Genomic DNA, 18,251 nt, shown 5'->3' on the forward strand with positions numbered 1-18,251 from the left:
CAGGCGTGGGGCCGGCTCGGTGCCCCACGTCCAGAGGCGCGTAGGTAGGTGTGCCCGCAGCGCCGGGTGCTGTCCGGGACGAGAAATGTGACAGCCCGTGCAAAATACGGTCCCGCTGCGGTTTGTGTCTCCCTTCTGCGACTCGCTGGGTACTTAAATTCCCTTTGGCACGTTAACAGGGCTGTCCAGGCACTTTGCACTTTGTTTCGTAAGTGAATAAGTGCTTTTCTTTCTCTGTGTATTGAGTTGCTATTGAATTGCTTCCCATATTTTTATTTCATACAAACTGAACAATTGTGGCCCCTCTATTTTATTTATAAAGGTTCAGTGTATCTTTGCCTGCCTACATCAATCTGCAAGGGAGTTGCAGAAAAGCCTCATGTTCATCGAGCCGTGAGTCACAACCAATTTTTAAAGCTGTTATAACAAAAAAAAAAGTGTTTGCTTTTTTTCACAAGTAACTTTAAAAGTGTAGCTTAGAAAGAAAAAAAAATTAAAAAAATTTCAGTAGACACGACATTATTCCTGGATGCTTGTGAATCCTAAACTATATTCATACTTTAGTATTACACATACCTGTGTCATATGCACAGATGAGCTTTAAAATTGTCACATACCATTACCACTTTGCCTTTACTTTTATGTATCATTCCCCTGACTTCCTTACTGCAGGTGTGGGCAAGAAAGCTTTTCCTTTAAAACTTTTCAACAATGGGCATAAAATTCTGCAGCTGAGGTCTTGAAGAATGCAGATGGGTATAGTATGTGTTGGAGCTCGCAGTGTGTATTGACTAACTTTGTTTCTTTTTTTATTATTTATTGTTTTGCTTTTCTGATATTGTCTCGTTTAAGTGGCTCCTGAGTGTAAAATGTCCTCTGAGGGTGGGCTGGGGGTGGGGAGCACGTGGTGTGTTCCAGGCCAGGACCTGCCAGCTCCTTCCTTGCAGGGCCTGGGAGAGCACACCCTGCATAGTTGGGTTCCAAACAGATGGACTGATGATGGCTCAATTATCACCTGAGCAAAGAGCAGTTGCCTGTAAATTTTGCCCAGCACAGCCCTGTTTTGTGATCTGCTAGCGTGGGGTTTGGTATCTCCTGCCCCTTCTTCACAGTAAGAAAAAGAAAGGGTGGAAAAAATAAACAGGTTTTGGCTGGGAGCCAGCCTGTCTGTCTCCTTTTCTCCTCTGGCTGTGCTGCTTCTTTATGTGGATGACAGGCCTTGGACATTGCTTGGCTCACCAGCACTGTGTTTAACATGGTGTCCTGGATGAATAAATGCTAAAATAGTGTTTGTTGCCAATTATAAGTGTTCCAGAATATCCTGTTACCCTCTAAGCTTTTTTTTTTTTTTGGAGTAGTTTTGGGGAGCAGGAGCACCAAATATTTTAATCTGCATATAGAGGTGAAATGTTCATGCTGATGCCTGTGTTCTCTTGGTGTTCTAATGTCTCCTTATTTAAACCACACATGAATTTCAGGAGATGAAACCAGACAAAGGGTGAAGTTTACAGACGATCGTGTGTGCAAGAGCCACCTCCTGGATTGCTGTCCCCACGATATCCTGGCTGGAACAGTAAGTGTGTCCTCTGGAATGAGGGGTTCTGCTGAGGAGGATGTTGGTACAATTCTTTTCTGTGCAGGGTGGGTGACTTCTAGGAGAGATCAGGCTTTCTGTGCTCAGACAGCAGTCACAATCCTAATGCCATTTCCTGTGACCTGTGTATGGAACTGCTCTCACTTCTCAAAAAAAAACCACCAAACCCAAACGAACAAAAAACCAAACCAGGAGCTCTCAGAATTCACCTGAAATGCTTTTTCTTTCACAATCCAGTGGGAAGTTGCAAAATTATTTCTGTTTTAGCAATTTGAGGTAGTCAGAGCTTGCAACTTGTGCTATGGTGGTTCCAAGGCTGTAGCTGGGCTGCTGCCCTGGTTCACTGCTGCATCTTCAGGTTAGCAAGTGTTTCCTTAGCAGCTGCACAAATCCTTGGAGATTTTCAGTCTCCTCTCACCAGCCCTGATGGAAGAGCAGCTTTTCTGTTGTTACTGTGGTGATGTGGCAGGTCACATCTCTGGCAGAGTGTTGGTTGTTTGAGCTGCTTGGTTGTTTGTGTCACTCTGCCCGACTGGTTTCAAACAGTTGTCTCAGCTCCTTTGCTGTTCCCTCTGTGGGAACAGAGCTGGCCAGCGTTCAAAGGTTTGGCTCACGTGCTGCCTCTGAGAGCAGAAGGTGATGTGGGCTTGTAGCAGTGAGCTCTTGTGAAGGAAGTGTTCATATGAGGCTCCCAGATGAAACCTGCAGCCTGCCTTTGGAAAGAAAACTGTGTCTTTTGTCACCATCTCTGTGCAGCAGTCACAGGATGGAGGTAAATATGGATGTTTGAAATCCATCTTTGCCCTTGCTGTTTGCATGAAATACCGTGGCAATTCAGTGTCTGTCCACTTAAACCAGATTGCTGGAAGATGCTGTGGTTGTTTATAGCCCTTCCTGGTGCTCCTTGGGGAGCTGGCTGGACACAGTGGGTCTCCAGCAAAGGGAGGGCTGGTGCTGCTGCCCCTCTTGTGTCACCACCATAGCAGCAGTGTGGCAGCACTGGTAGAAGGAGCTGTAGCAAAAGCTGCCTCTGCTCTGAACACTCAGACTTTAGCTTCTCAGTGGCTGCCTTTGCAGAATAAGATTGGAAAAGCTGAATACCAATCTCTGTACCTCTGTTTTTTAAAATTCATTTGAAGCTCGGATGTGCTTTGCAGTGATTGCTCCATCAGCCTCCATACGAGTTCACCTCCATTTCAGAATTTTAAACTCCCATTCTTTGTATGGGTCAGTGTGGTCAGGGTATGTTTTTTGATACAAGATTCTACAACAGTTTTTTGGGCCCAAAGGGTGTTTTGAAGATGAAGGCTGCCTTCTGCCTCTTCAAGCAGGTTTTCAGAAAGAGGGTAAATGGTGAGTTGAAGGGCTAGTTCAGCATAAGTGACATGTGTGAACTGGTGCCAAAGCGTGGAGGAAGTCTGAAGTGTTTCAGGTGGGTTCTGAGTCTCCTGGGGCAGAGAAGCACCTTGAGGAATTTGTTTCTTCTGCTTCTGTTGTTACTTGTCTTGATTGGGTTGTCCTTTCCCTCTCACTGTGGAGTTTGTGCTAACAAGCTGCAGGAGCATGAAGAAAGGCTGCTCCTGCACAAGTGATCTTGTGGCTCTCTCACATGATTGTGTGGTGGCCTTGAAGTGGGTGTGGAGCTCTGCACCTCTCTCAGCAGGTTCCTGGGGGCCAGAGCAAGTGTTGGTGCTGCAGATCTGTGTTGAAAGAACATGTGATGTCCAGAACAGGAAGAGCATTTCAGCTGTCACTGCTGCCAGTACAGAGTGAAACTGAGCTGGAGTGTGCAGCTCCCTCGTGATCTCGGGCAGCTTCACTGGCACTTCCCAGTGCTCTGCTAGGGAAGAGCTGTATGAGTGAATCTCTCTCAGTTGGGTGGGGTATAATCCATCTCTGGGTATGTTACTGCAGAAATCAGGACCTCTTGGAAACTTCCAACAGATGCTCCAAGCCTTCTGGTGCTTGCTGTGTTGTGTCCTCCCCTAAGGCATTGTTGCTGCTGCATCCTTCCTGTGTGCAGATATTCCTTAGTGGGAAGCTGATTGAAGGCAGCAGGAAGCTGATCCCTTGGGGAGCTGTGCTCTGTGAAATGTGATGGAGTTCCACTCACTGACCTTCAGGTGCAGAGTAAGAAAAGGAGTCCAGACTGTAAGCAAAGCTCTGGAACATTCCTGAGAGCTGCAGGAGGCCTGTTGATGTTTGCTTTGTTTAGGTGCACGAGTGTTGCTGATTGTAAGAGTTGTCATTTTAAGTTGGTTTGCTCCTGTGATTATTCTATTTTTGGCTTCAGAAACTTGTCTAAACTTGCCACTAAATAACCTACAGTGGTTCTCTTTGGTCTCTGTGGGTAAGGAGGAACATTCTGGGAGAGCAGAAGTTGGTTTAGTGAGCCATAAGCTGTTACCTTTGCATCCACATCCTTTGTGGTGAGTGCTAAGTTCTCTCTGCAGCTCATGGTGAGTGTATTTCTATCAGTGAAAGTGGTGTAGCACATCAAGAGATGGCATCAGCTGGCAATTCTCCTGAATTTCAGCTCCACTAGGAGGTGGACAGATGAGCCTCAAAGCTGCCCAGACTGAACATACCTTGGAAATTACACCCAGGGAATTAATTGTGTACCCTGCTGGGGAATATGAGTTGAAATCTGTAGGTTCTAGAATTGGTTTTTGTGGGTTGAGAGGGGGTCTGTGCTTTCCTTTTTCATTTGGATGAAACTCTGCATCTTTGATCACTGTTAAAGTATCTTTGTGGAAATTTCATTATGTGGTGAGTTGCCAGTTCAATTGAGATCATAAGAGATACCTCAGAATGTGGATTTCTCAGCAAATGTGAGCAGGATTAATTATCAGTGACATCTAAATGTCTTCATCTAAAGACATCTAAATGTCTTTGTGTGTATATGGAGTTAAATCTTTGCTCAGGCTCTGCTGGTTGCCTGTCTCCCATACCTGTGTTTTAACCCAGCCAGTGTTGAGTGGAGCAGGTTGTGGTCTCTGTGGAAAGGGTGAGTGTTCTATGAGCCCTCCTTGGCATGAGAGGAGGCTTTGAGGCAGAAGGGCTGGTGGTCTTACCCTGAGTGAGCAACACCTGTGGAAATCTCCTTGCACTTGAACGTCTCAAAGAATGTGGAGGAAGATTTGAGGTTTATAAGCTAGTGAAAACTGAATGTTCTTCCATGAGGAAGGTTGAGGGATTTGTTAACAAGCAGGGAGAGGAATAGGGAGCTTCAGAACAAGCATTGTTGGCTCTTCTAAAGTGGTGAGAGCCCCTTCTCTGAAGTGGGGTTATTGGCTCAGCTTGCAGGAAGAGCTCAGATAAGAATATTTATAATGTGTGACAATCACATCCAATACCATTATTTTCTCCTTATCTTGGAAAGTGATCTCAGTAGCATGACCAGAAGAATGAAAGATGTGTCACATCATAGAAAGTTATTTTTGTGGTAAAATAACAGGAACTGTCTAGCATTCTTTGAAGTGGCTTGCCTGAAGTTGAGAATGATCAAGCTTTAAAAGTACCAAAGTGCTTTTTTTGTAGGCATTGCATTTCTATCATTAGAGTGCTCAGCAGGAGTATTCTGGATGCAGTGCCTGTTTCTGTGGCCTGCTGCCTCTGACCTCCTGGTTCTGGTAAATCTGAGCAAAATGAAGAATGCTAAATAGTGGCAAGTCATCTGGATTTTTTTCCTTTTCTAGAAGAGAAAATCCAGTAATAGGCACCTGCTGAAAACCTGAGCATAAACTGGTAGAGTTTGCTTTAGTTGCTCTGCTTCATGCTAAACACTGCTCTCTAAGTGTATTATTTCATGTGAGCATCCCCAGCTTTAGTTTGTGATATTCCACAGGGATTCAGTGTTAGCCAAGTTCAGCTTTCTCTGCAGCCCACTGGGTTGACACCTGTTGTGCATGTTGAAGTTTGGGCTCCTGGGGACTGGTGGTGACAGTGAGAGAAGAGGGTGGTGAGTTGGGGTGTTCCTTCATGCAATGACATGTACCCTGCCATTCCTACAGTGGCTCACAATTAGGGATTTTATTATTTTGGCTTTCAAAATGTCATTTTCCTTTACTACTCTAAGAGTAAGAGAAAGGTTCTTTGTTACAAATTGATAATGTTGAAATGCAGCTTCCATGTCTTGAGAGCATAATTGACTTGGGTTCATGTGGCTGCAAACTGTTAGGTGGGAGAAAAAATAACAAATTCAAATAGTGGAGTGCAGTGGGAGGGAAGGGCAGCTTTCTGGGAAGGGAGATGCTCTTAAGTCTCTCATTAATCGGGCTTATGTGTTGGACTTTGCTTTGCGGGGCAGGTTTTCAAATTCCAGGCTGCAGCTGGATGTGGGAAGGGTCTGGCTGTGGAATTAACACTGTCTGTTGTTGCTGAGTGTGGGGTTGTGCATTGCTGCTGGCTGTAGCCCTTAATCCTTTTAAGTCCTTTTGTTGTTGATAGGGAGCATTCTGTGTGTGTCCTACAATTTGGTATGCCATATGTTACTTGGGCTCATCCTGACACAGATGTGCATTTCCAGAGGAGCTTTAAACAGGGTGCAGGTATGTTTTCCTGGGCTGTGGCTCCAGCATAGGAGGCATTTGCAGTTGGTGCCTGTTGAAGTGGACCCATCTACTTCCCAGCCATTTCTGAGGCTGTCTTTGGACTTAAAGCAGGAGTAAGACTGGACTTAAAACATTTGGGCTGTTTTAATGTTCCCAGAACATCTACAAAACGAGTTCTGGCAAGCATGTGGTTCTTCTGGCTGGTTCTGGTACTGAGAGGTTAAGAGAAAGCTGCTTTTCTGAAAATACTTTATTTTGATATAATGCACTTGGCAAGAGACATCTGCTGCTTGTTGCTGTAATGGAGGGTTCTTATGTGGGTTCTCCCTTTTCTTCTAACAGAGAATGGACCTGGGAGAATGTACAAAGATCCATGACTTGGCTCTGAGAGCAGATTATGAGATTGCAAGTAAAGAGAGAGACCTGTTTTTTGAGCTGGATGTAAGTATGGAGAAATTTTAGTTACTTTTGGGAAAACTGCTTCTTGAATTTACCGGGCTGAACAGTAGAACTCAGTGCAGTGGCCATTTCAGCTCATCATGTTGCTTGATGTGTTACCTGTCCAGAATGTGCAGCCCCTTCCTGAATGTCAGCCTGACTGCTGACTGGAGAATGCAGAATTAATTATGGCCTTTGCCACCCCATTAGCCCAGCAAGCTGGGAGGCTCCTGGCATTCCTTGGATCCCACAGCTGCTGCTCTGTACCAGGTTCTTGTAACCTGCTGCCCTGTCACAGAAAGAGATTTAACATTAAAAACCTTCTGCTCATTAGTTTAACTTTTGTCAGATCTAGCTTTCATTTAATCTTTCTGTGATGGAACAGATCAAGGGGAAGCACAATTCTGTCTTTCCTTTTCATGTTATTCCAGTGCTTTTGTCTTTGTGCCTGTTGCTCCTGCATAGGAAGGAAGTTCCAGTGCAAAGCAATGTTGATGTGTCAGAATAAAGGAACTGGGTCAGGTTTACAGTGCAGGGGTCAAATGTAACTTGTTCTACAAAGTGTCATTTGGTTTTTTCTCAAAGCATCTGTTCTTGAGGTTGTTTGTGCATTATACAGGATTGCAGCTGTTGGCTGTCAAAGCTACATCTGGCACAGAGAGCAGCTTCATTCATAATTCTTTGTCTGATCATGCAGGCCATGGATCACCTGGAATCCTTCATTGCAGAGTGTGACAGGAGAACAGAGCTGGCCAAGAAACGCCTGGCTGAGACACAGGAAGAGATCAGTGCTGAAGTGTCTGCAAAGGTATTGGCCTCTCACTGAACATTGGTTCTGAAAGTCTCAGTGGGAGCACTGGGGCTCTGTTTCTCTGTCACCAGTGATACTGGGGAGTAAGGCTCCACAGAGGATTTGGGGATTCCAGTCATCCTCCCCAAATGGCTGCTCTGGCCATTCTGGAGACAAAGAGCACCGTGGGCTCTAAAAGAGATTGCTTTAGCATGGAAATAAAGCATATTGGTTTCTTCCCCATACTATGAAATGTTACCATAATAATTTAGAATAGTAAGTCCATCATCCTGTGATTTTTCTTTCGTTTAACAAATGCTCATGGAGTTTCCTTTTTGGGAACTCACCAAATTGGGCCAATATGAGACATTTCTGAAGTTGATTTTGTGGTCTCTGTGCTGACCTGTAAGCCAGAAATGACTGACAGATCATGATCTCTCCACATCCAGTTTCTCTCTTTGCCACATCTGTGACTATGTTGACATTGGTCCACCAGTCCCTTCTGTTGGGAACTTTTGGAGATTCATGATCATCTTCCAACAACAGATATCATTACACAGTATTTCTTTAAAAAAAAAGTTGTCCTGCAAGCTTTATCACATTTTTATCTTACTAACAACTAACTATTCTCTTCAGGCAGAGAAAGTCCATGAGCTGAATGAAGATATTGGAAAACTCCTAGCTAAAGCAGAACAGCTGGGAGCTGAAGGAAATGTTGATGAGTCTCAGAAGATCCTGATGGAAGTGGAGAAAGTCCGGGCGAAAAAGAAAGAGGCAGAGGTACGGTGTTGGCTCTCCTGTGGGTTGGCACAGGAGCCTGGGCCAGGCTGGGTGGTTTCTGCCTCACACCTCCTTTTGCAGTTCCAGCTATGTGCCAGCAAGCAGGTGGCAGTGTGGTGTGGTGTATGAAAAGATTTTTAGAAACTTTTATCTAGTGCAGGGAGGGCTTTATCCTCTGAAATATTTGGTCACCACTCCCTTGCAGGGATAGATTTCGGGTTAGCTGTGCCCACAAAGCGTTTGTGTGGCACCTCCTTTGTGTGAGGGTGGGTTTTGATTCTTCAAAGCAATTCTTTGTAGGGGTTTCCCTGGAGGGTTGTGTCTGTGTAAGGGTTCCCTGACATTTGTGTGGGTTTTCTTGCCTCCCTGTAGGAAGAATACCGAAATTCAATGCCTGCATCCAGTTTCCAGCAGCAGAAGCTGCGTGTGTGTGAAGTCTGTTCAGCATATCTGGGTCTCCATGACAACGACCGGCGTCTTGCTGACCACTTCGGAGGCAAATTACACTTGGGTTTCATTCAGATTCGTGAGAAACTGGATCAGCTGAGGGTAATCCTTTCTGTTCTAAACCACCTCTTTGTAGTTCTGAAGACCTTGAACACTTCTATTAAATTAATACAGAATTCTTTGCAGAGGGCTTGTAAAAGCTCAGAAATTTCTGACTGCAGAATTCCTAAAGCATCAAACAGATCTTTGTTTAGCCTTGTCTTGGGTTCTGTTCTCTTTTTTCTGGGTAACTAAATATGTACCCTCAGAATCAGCCAAACTAGAGCACTGCTGTAATTTATTCCTTGGAATTTTGGTACAGTAATTCTTATTAACGTGACAGAAATATGTTACTCTGGGGTTTTGTTTTGGTTTTTTTTTTTTTTTTTTTTTACTTTGAAACCTCTTAATGAAATGTTTGAACTGGAGTTTCACATGGTTCTGTCAGTGAAAAGATCTTGACTAGCTGAAGCCATTAGGAGTTTTCTGAAATTATTCATAATGGGTTGTGGTACTGGCCTTGCTTGCAAACAGGGACCTTTAGCTGAGTCAGAGTTGTGATTCCTGTGCCTCACTCACAGTGCATTGAGGTCAGTGCCTCAACTGAGAAAAATGAGAACCTCGACAGAGGTCTTAACTCAGCACATAAAATGCAGTGCAATGGTTCTTTGTCTTGCTATTGGAACGGTCCTTCCTGCAGATCTGACCTGTTACTGCATGGCTGTAAATAATGGCTGTCACTGCATGGCTGAAATATGATGTGGATTTATTTTTCCCCCTAGAAAACAGTGGCAGAAAAGCAAGAGAAGAGAAACCAGGATCGTTTGAGACGGAGAGAGGAGAGAGAACGAGAGGAGAGGATGGGCAGACGGTGAGTGGGACCCGGGAACTGGCCTGTGAAGTTCAGAAGGGTCTGATTCCTTGTACATGAGCACTGCAGGAGTTCAGCATCTGCTTCTGGAGTGGCTGTTGGATGTGCTCCAGATGCTGTGTGAGCATCTTGGGATTCAGTTAAAGATTAAAACAATGCACAAATCCTCCACTCCTTCACCTTGGAGTGATTTTACATGTATTTTAACCTCCACTGTGTGTCTGAAAAGGTGGGAGTTCCCTGTAGTCTTGAGGCTTATGTTGGCCTAATCCCTGTCTTAGGGAATCTGAATCTGGATAAAATACCCTCATCCAGAGCACCTGAGTGGGAAAGTTTAAGATGAGTGAGGACTAGGCTTGCTCAAAAGGCAGCAATTCCCTGGACAGCCCTCCTCACTCCTTGGAGACTTGGAGGTGACAACAGGCTGGTGTCCATGTGCCAAATAGTGGCCTGCATGTAACTTTCCTACAATAAGTGAGGTGTTCTGGCAAGCATTTCCTGAGGAAGCTGAGGGATCCCAAGGTTGTAGCTATGTGTGTCACCTTCTGCTCAGATGTCTCTAATTCCTGAGCAGTGGGAGGGGCTGGTTTTCTGATTGGTTTTCTCAGGACAAGCTCTTCTGCATCTTGCCAGCTGAACTGGACAAACAATTTCTTCTGTACTTAAACTGAAGTGGCAATTTGTGTTTAAACAGCTCAGGCAGCCTGGTGTGGGGAGGGTGGTTATTTGCAGGGCTCAGGCAGAGGAAGTGGCTGAGTAGGAATGCTGTTCTGATTGTCACAGCATCTCCCTGCTTATTTACCTTGTGTGTTTCTGCTCGTGTACTTCTTGCATCAAAAAGACCCCAACCTTGCTGCCTTTGCAGAGCTATTTTTGAAACTCAGAGTCAGCTGAAGAGTGACTTTGTCTGAGGAATATGAGATTTATAACTGCAGTGTACTCTAAGATGGTGCTGGCTCTGGCTGTACCTTGCTGGAATTGCTGACAAATACCAGCATGGTCATTTTTGTGTATTATGGAGATGGGAGCCCCAAACTGTTACTCATTATCCATATAATTTTGTACATGTTATGCATAACTCCAGTTAGGGTGTTTAATGTGGGCTTTCCCTGGAGATTTCCTGGTGTCTTACGAAGGAGCAGTTCATGCTACAGCTTTCTGTGGAACTGCAGCACTTCATGGAGAGCCTCACAACTTTCTGTTACCCATGCAACTGTAATGCAGTTGAGTTTGGGAGCTGCAGGATATGGCAGTAGCTTTTCAGTGCAGGAGTTAATCAAAAGGGACTGCTGTTGCTGCTGCTGTGGTCAGAGATGTGGAAGTGAAATGGGAAGTGTCTTCTCATGCAGCTGCTTCAAGGCAGACCCACACAGGACCCTGCCTAACATGGGCTCAGTTTGTCTCCATGGTGCCTCTTCTTCCTGCAGGTCATTTCTCTGTAAAAATTTCTCAACAGAGTTGTTCAGGAAGAACCCTCTGGATCTCTTTGTTGATCCATATCTTCTCAAATGTGGTTTTCTTCCTCCTGTGGTGTGGCTGTGGTTTTGTTTTAGTGTTAAAAAAAAACAAACCTCAAGCCCTCAGTTCTTGAGAGCTAAAGAGCCTCTAGTGTTCACAGGTAGTCCATATGTGGATGCATCTGATGAGGGGGTTTGAAAGCTGCTTTTGAATGTTTATTTAAGGCTTAAAATAGGAAAGCTTTAAGAGCTGCATGGAGCTGGCCTAAAGTCTGAGTTCTTGCTGTTTCCAATTGTGACAGTACTTAGAGCCTGTGGCCTTTGCTCTGGCTCTGTGCAGAGGCACCTGTGTGCTCCACAGGAAAACTTGTGAAGAATGAGTCAATTGCCTCTCCAAAATGAGAACTTGACCTGAGGGAGGACAGTAGCTCTCCCAGTGGACACTCAGTGTCAGAACTGAGGTTAGAGTCCAGATTTCTTGGTCACTTATCTGCTGGGAGCTGTGCACACCATGCTCACAGGGGCATTTTTCTATCAAAAACTAATTGGTGATGTCTACCACCTTCCAGCCAGCCTCTCTTATCCAGAGTTTGGTACTTTAAGGAGCCACAGGAAAAATGTTTCCTTCAGAACTCTTCTTGTCATATCCTCCTAAACAGCACCTTCATGGTGTTACTTCAGTAGGAGGAAGAGTGTGCATTGACTTTGGGAGTCTGTGACTGACAGGCACTGTGGCATCCCTACAAACCTGTGAAACTTTCCTTGTGAAACTCTGCCTCTCAATTAATCATTTAATTAATTTGTCAATAAGCTGTGATTCCACATAGAAGTGAGTGAACTGGATTCCACCCTGGTGGTAATAAACACAAGTCCTGTGTGATGTTGCTGGTGGCTGTGGGGTACCCAGTAATCTCTTGAGGCTGGAATTCTGTGGAGAAATGGCATGCTGGGAGTGCAGACCTCAGTGTTTGCTTCCACAGTACACCAGCAAACAAGTCTGGTGGAGGTGCCAAATGGATTTCCTTTGTTAAGCTGGACAAAAGACAGGTTATGAAACTCAGCAGAAAGTCTCTGTGATACAGGGACAAAAAAAGAGGAAAAAATAAATAAAATAGACTTGCTCAGCCCTCTCGCTCCTATGGAGAGCAGTCTTCTTTGTTTCCTGCAATGATTCAGGCTAGTAAGGACAATGCTGTTCTCTTGGATACTTCCTGAATTCTGAAGTTTGGTTCTAGGGAGTGATTATCAGATGTTTTTTGTGCATACCCCTGCTTGGATGATAGGCATGGAAGGGCAGCCAGGCTTTTCAGGGGATGTGGAAGGGCTTTTGTGGATGTGTGCATTGGTGGTTCAGAATAAAGTGATCAGGAGGAAAAAGAACAGTAAGAACTTGGAGTAATTACAACCAGCAAAAAAATCCAGCTGCCTGCCAGGTACCTCCAGGAGGTCCTGCTGCTCTGTCAGGTTCTGTTACTTGGGAATGGAGGTGTGTGGTTACTGCCTTGCTCTCCAGCTTTATCTGCTTTTCCTTCAGCTGATCATGTGTGTAGACTCCAAGTTCAGCTCCACTTTGTTTACAGTCCTTACCTGAATTCCCCTCTAAATTTGGGGGATTTTTAAACTTTCTACCATGACTGAACAATCCCGTTTCACTGAAGAAATGTCAGTGCACATAGATTTTCTTAATCTTGTCTTATCCAGGCATGGTTTTAAATTATGGTATTAAAACAAAGGCTTCTCTGTTGCTACTTAAATTCTTGTCTGTATGTAGCTTTCATGTCAGGGTGCCAGAACAGCTCTGTGGGGTGTAAATGGAACTTGTGTGTGAGTCTGTGTGCAGTGGGGAGCACTTACAGGAGTGAGTCTCTAAGTCACTAAACAGGGAGAGGAGCCACTTCTTAATTAAAGCAAAACAAGACTTCTGAAATGTGGCCACAGAGGAAGAGGCAGGGTGCAGCTTTCATATGCAGAGGTATTTTAAGTGGTGCTGAGTAATGGTGCTGCTGAAGTTGAAAGAATTCTGCCGTTGTTATTTACAAACTGTCAGGAGCTAATGCTGGCAGCAGTAAGCTCAGAGTGCCACACATGAGCTCTGAAGCTCGTGGAATGTGAGAAAGGAGAGCAAGGCCTGGATTATTCTTCTCAAGTGCTTTCTAAGGATTTTCAGTTTATCTCTGTCACTTGTAATAGTTCTTCTCTTGTAGCTGTGTCCCCTCTTTTTTCCTAGTTATCTTTCCTGAAAAGGAAAAAAATATTGATGCAAATTTCCTTCTTATGTTTAGTAAACAAATACAAGGAGTGAGAAAAGGTTGTTTTTTTATAAAAAAAAACCCCACCGGCCTTTAGCATGCAACTTCCTCAAAGGAACCAAAATCAGAAAACTGGCAGATGTCTTTCTGATTGGAGAGTGGCACTTCTTGAAAATGTTAGAGTTGATCCAGCTGGTGTTAAACTGCAGGGAGTAGAGTATGTAACAAATATGCACAGAAAATTAGTTGGAAAGGTTCATTGGGGTGCTTTATTAATAGTGTCTGATTTCTAGACTTTTCTGTAGTGACAGGAAGGTCACTGTGCAGAAATTCATGTTTTCCTGGTTTTGACAAATTCTTGATCCTAAAATTGAAGCTAACTGTTTTCTTTGCAAGCTTTATTTTTTTTTTTTTAATAATATATCACTTGAGGTATTGATTATTCCTGTTAAGAGCTGCCAGGGTGGATGAATTTTCCTCCTGAAAACCCACTGGCTGTATCATAACTTCTCTCACTTAACTCTCCTCTCCTTTCTAGGTCTGGATCAAGAAATAGAGATCGTCGAAGGTGAGTGCCCAGTTCTGGACTTCTCCCAAATGCCTGGTTGTGTTTGTTTCTAGCTCCTGAGGTTTTTCCTGGGTCTCACCAATAGAGTTCACTTAGTGCCTCAGTGTCAGGTTTGCTTCCTGAAAGGGATGGGAAGTGCAGTTTGGGCAGCTCAGTGGTGCTGCACAGCTCGGGGTGGCTCCTGGGGCTGTAGAGCAGGTGCTGAGTAGCCTGGCCAGGCTGGGCTCTGTGTGCTCCAGTGTGTGAGCCCTTGGATGTCCCCGAGGCCTCTTTCCATAAATACCTGATAGACTTCTGTGATTGTAATATCTGAAGTATCTCTTAGATATATAATACCTCAGATGTGAAAATACAGAGATTTGAGATTAAAACCCCCACATCTCTGGGAAGAGCTTGCCTTAATGCTATGGCAACATTCTCTGTGGTAATGGACCTGGAGATTTCCCTGCCTACTGCTTTCCTTTGGCATCTTTCCTATTTTGAGAACAGGGTGAAATAAACTTGCTTCTAAAGTGCAGGACTTTCACAAGGAAGATTCTCTTAGGGTTATGGTAATATCATAGGCCATTTCCTTTGGCCTCTCTTCTACTTACCCAGGCCTCACTTGTGAGCAATGCAGCTTTGTAAGCTCTGCTCTGGCCCTTTCCACATGCTTACAATAACGGTGGGAGCTTTTTCTATAAGCTTTCCAGCAAACTGAATAATCCACTGGCATTCTGTTGGTAGCACAAGGCCCAGGAGGAGGCAGCTGCCCAGTGTGTGGGTGTGGGCCGGGATGTGGGGGGCAGGGGCTGGACTGTGATGGTGCTCTGGGTATTTGTTACTCAGGAGAGGCTGAGAGGCAGCTGAGGGTGCAGGCATGAGGCAGCTGAAGGTGCAGATGTGAGGCGCTGAGGGGACAGATGTGAGGAACTGAAGGTGCAGAGGTGAGGCACTGAGGCTCACCTGCATCTGAGGGCGCAGGCGTGAGGCGCTGAGGGTGCAGGCATGAGGCAGTGAGGGTGCAGGTCTGAGGTGCTGAGGGCGTAGGTGTGAGGCGCTGAGCCCGTGTGTGTTCCCTGCAGATCCCGGTCCCGGGAGCGGAGGCGGAGACGCTCCAGATCAGCGTCCCGGGAGCGGCGGAAGTCGCGCTCGCGCTCCCGGGACCGACACCGGCGCCACCGGAGCCGCTCCCGCAGCCACAGCAGAGGGCACCGCCGGGGCTCCAGAGACAGGAGCTCAAAACACAAGTAAGTATTCCCCAATGGAATGCTTCTGGAAAGGGGAGTCCTTGGCTCACAGTGACCTCCCTGGCCCATAGAGCGAGCAGGAGCGTGGCAGGGTTCTCCAGAGCAGCTGTGCTGGCCTGTGCCAGCTCCTGGGCCAAAGCAGGATTCCCCAGGGGTCTCAGCTGTACAGCAAGATCCCAGCTGAGAGGAGAGTCTAGGGGATAGAACAGGCTCCCTGGTTTGCAATGCTGAGCCTCAAGATGCTCCTTGGATGGGAAGCAGCACAAAGCCTCCCTGAGCTTCCCTGGGCCTGTAGAAGCCAAGTGCCTGAGAGGCAGTTTGGATATTACACTTCTGTAGTTATTTTCTGCTTCCCAGATTCCTTCTCTCAGTGCTGGCAGTGGGAAGGAGTCTATGATTTGAGATCTGGGGGGAGTCTTCTGTTAGAAGGCTGCTTGAGAGAGACAGAATTCTTTAGGAATCAGCACTTTTTCCTCCTGAAAAAGAAATACAGGAGGAGTATACCATTCTTCTGTCTCTGAGGAGAAGCACTATAGTCCAAAGAAGGGCTTAAAGTCTTTCTGAAATTCAGCAAAACAGCCTCTGTGTTGGAGGAAGGATGAGGCAAGTGTGTGTAGGGTATTAGAAACATTGACTGGAATCATTGTGTTCCCTTACAACTCTTCTAACCCCAGGAGCAAGTCTGTATCCAGATGCTTGCTGAGGTTAGATCTGGATTTTTTTAAAGCCTCCTGGTTAATAGGGGAGTGCTTTAGCACTGTCACCTGATAAGGCACCAGCACTTAAGTACAATTCTAGAAACAAACCTATTGTTGTGTGTCTTGTGTCAGGTTAGCTAAGGGGTAAGAACAGCTTTTCTTTTAAAGATACCTGGTGAAGGGGAGGGAAATAATGGTCTGAAAAATAAGTCTGTTAATAATTGAGGGGGGGTGTAAATATGTTGATTCTCCAATGGCTGAGATACTAAAGTGCTTTTTTAAATCTGTCTTGAACATGAAAAATAAAGAAAAGAAGTTTGGACAATTAGGAAGTGAGGAAGATCCTGTAATAACTATTACTAAAGAGCAGGTAAGGGATTACTTCGGAACCCCTGAACACATCCAAACCAGCCCATTGAGACTGCAGGGGGATTGGCTGGCTCACACACCTGCACAAAACTGCTGAGAGCTGGGGACAGGCCAGGATCAGTTTAAGAAAACATAACAAAAACAAGAGAACAAACAGCAAAACCCTATTTCCTGAAAGAGAGTTAATGAAATCTGCCCTCAGGTTCTGCTGGGCTGAGGTCTCGCTTGCTGAAAGAAAGGGAGTGTCACAGGATGTGGAGAGCTCAGGGTAGGAGGTCTGCAGGCAGCAGGCATTGTTGTGGAAAAGGCAGAGAGGCAATGTCATCAGACAGACTGATGTTAAATGACACAGTTTAATGAAAATTAAATGGCTTTTGGGTTTTGATGTATCAATTCTTCAGTATTTCCAAGCCTTAAAATCAACAAGAATGAAAGTGGAACCTCTAATGTACCTTCTGTTGTGACTGTAAAAAACCCTGTGTACTGAGCCTTGAAGTAAAATGTAGGAGCCTCTGCTGAGCTCCCTCAGGGTCAGCTCCTTTTGAATCCTGCTATTCCCTAAGCTGGCAGGAGTCACACAAGAAACAGCCTTTCAGATTGGACCTAATGTGAAGCCTCCTGTTTAATTCTGCGTGGGCTGACACAGGGAAGCGCTGCTGAAAATCTGTGGCTGTGAAAAGATGTGCTGTGGGCTGGGAATATAAATCTCTATCTTCCTGACTTTGAACCCAGGATGCTGCCAAAGCCAGCATTTGTCAGGATGCAAAGTGAGAAGCCCAGGGCTGAGCCAGCAAAGAATCCAGCTGGTATTTAAAGCAGTTGAGCAGAAAGCCAGTAGCTTAGGGCATAGTGAAAAACTGCTCTGGAAGCCATGAAATGAGCTGAGTCAGAGATGAGGAAAAAATTGCAGGCACTTCAGGATGGCCCAAAAAAATAATAAGGGGCACAGGGAAGACCTGAGAGAGCCCCTGTGGCAACAGCTTCTGAAAGGATCACTCAGAGGAAGGAGGAACAAAGGCTGTGCTGTGCATGGAAACCTCGCAGAGAGCCCAGAGCTGCTGTCATGGGGGACCCACTCCCCGTGGCACAGCAGCCAGGCATGTTCCTGTAGGGAACCTGCATCCCACAGCCCTGCCAGGGAAAGGTACTGCTTGGTGGGGATTTGACAATGCTGTGAAGCTGACAGCGATGGTTTACTTTGTACTGCAGATCTTCTAGAGATCGATCTTCAAGAGAAAAGTCCCGAGACAGAGAGAGGAAAGAGAAGAGCTCTTCTGAGAGGAGGCACGAGAGCACAAATGGCAAATCTCGTTCCAAGAGGTCAGAAGAGAGAGAAGCTGGCGAGATCTGAACTCAAACGATCTGTGTTGCACTGTAAATAGTCTGATAAACATTCTACACAAAGCCTAAATTTCCCATTTATATTTACTGAATACAACTCATCTTTTGTAGTTTGGGATTTTTATTGTTTGGCAGATAGCTGTGAGTTTGTAGAGACACGAGAGTTACGTACTGTTTAACAGGATTTTGTTTTAGTAGGAATAAATAAATCTGGATGGATGGTTTTCAGTCCAGGCCAGTGTGGACACCCCGTGTTTGTCCTGACTCAGTGGTCAGGGCCACGCTGTGCCTGGAGCCCTGAGCTGCCCTGACCTTTGTAACGCTTCAGCCCTTTCCAAAAAACCCACCTGACCCTCTGTGAGCACACCAGTAACACTGGTTCTCAATTATATTTTTTCCTTCTGTTTATGTATGTTTAAAAAAATCAGATTTTTTTTTCTTCCTTTTAGTACTTAGCCATCTCATTTTTATCTCTCCAGCACTTGAGAGTTGCCTCACTTGCCCAGCTAAGGCAAAAAAGGTAAAATTTGGCCCTGATCTAGTCTGAAAGCTGTTTGTCATTGAGGATGACCAGATGAGCTGAACCATGTTTCTAAGCTGGGGTCATGTCTGGTTTTAGTACCTTTACAGTTCAGATAGCTGAGTTGATGTGGGCAAAGCAGTGGAATCCTGGCTGCTTTCCTCTCTAGAGAGGCACAGCCACAGCTCCTCTGCCTCTGTACTGTGCTCTCTGCAGTCAGAGCTTCCCGCAGGGCTCTCTGACCTGCGGCCCAAAGCGATGCTGTGTTCCAAGGCCAGTCAGGCAGAATGTGCCGAGGGGCAGAGCTC

The 18,251-nt window shown here is 45.5% G+C and overlaps 1 protein-coding gene across 2 annotated transcripts; it reads left to right on the plus strand.

The window, feature by feature from the left end:
- The first annotated feature begins 6 nt into the window (after positions 1-6).
- On the plus strand, positions 7-17,533 carry LUC7L (LUC7 like). Of its 2 annotated transcripts, XM_031060485.1 has the most exons (10): positions 7-1,573; positions 6,490-6,588; positions 7,283-7,393; positions 8,012-8,155; positions 8,528-8,704; positions 9,424-9,512; positions 13,757-13,786; positions 14,851-15,015; positions 16,022-16,083; positions 17,292-17,533. In XM_031060485.1, exons 2-9 carry the CDS (start codon positions 6,493-6,495, stop codon positions 16,047-16,049), a joined length of 840 nt encoding a protein of 279 aa, XP_030916345.1. In that variant the 5' UTR covers positions 7-1,573; positions 6,490-6,492; the 3' UTR covers positions 16,050-16,083; positions 17,292-17,533. The 2 variants fall into 2 exon arrangements, with proteins under 2 accessions (XP_030916345.1, XP_030916344.1); XM_031060484.1 differs by lacking the exon at positions 16,022-16,083.
- Positions 17,534-18,251: the final 718 nt, after the last annotated feature.

This window comes from Geospiza fortis, unplaced genomic scaffold (assembly GCF_000277835.1).
Source record: "Geospiza fortis unplaced genomic scaffold, GeoFor_1.0 scaffold114, whole genome shotgun sequence".
In the NCBI taxonomy this organism is placed as follows: Eukaryota; Metazoa; Chordata; class Aves; order Passeriformes; family Thraupidae; genus Geospiza; species Geospiza fortis.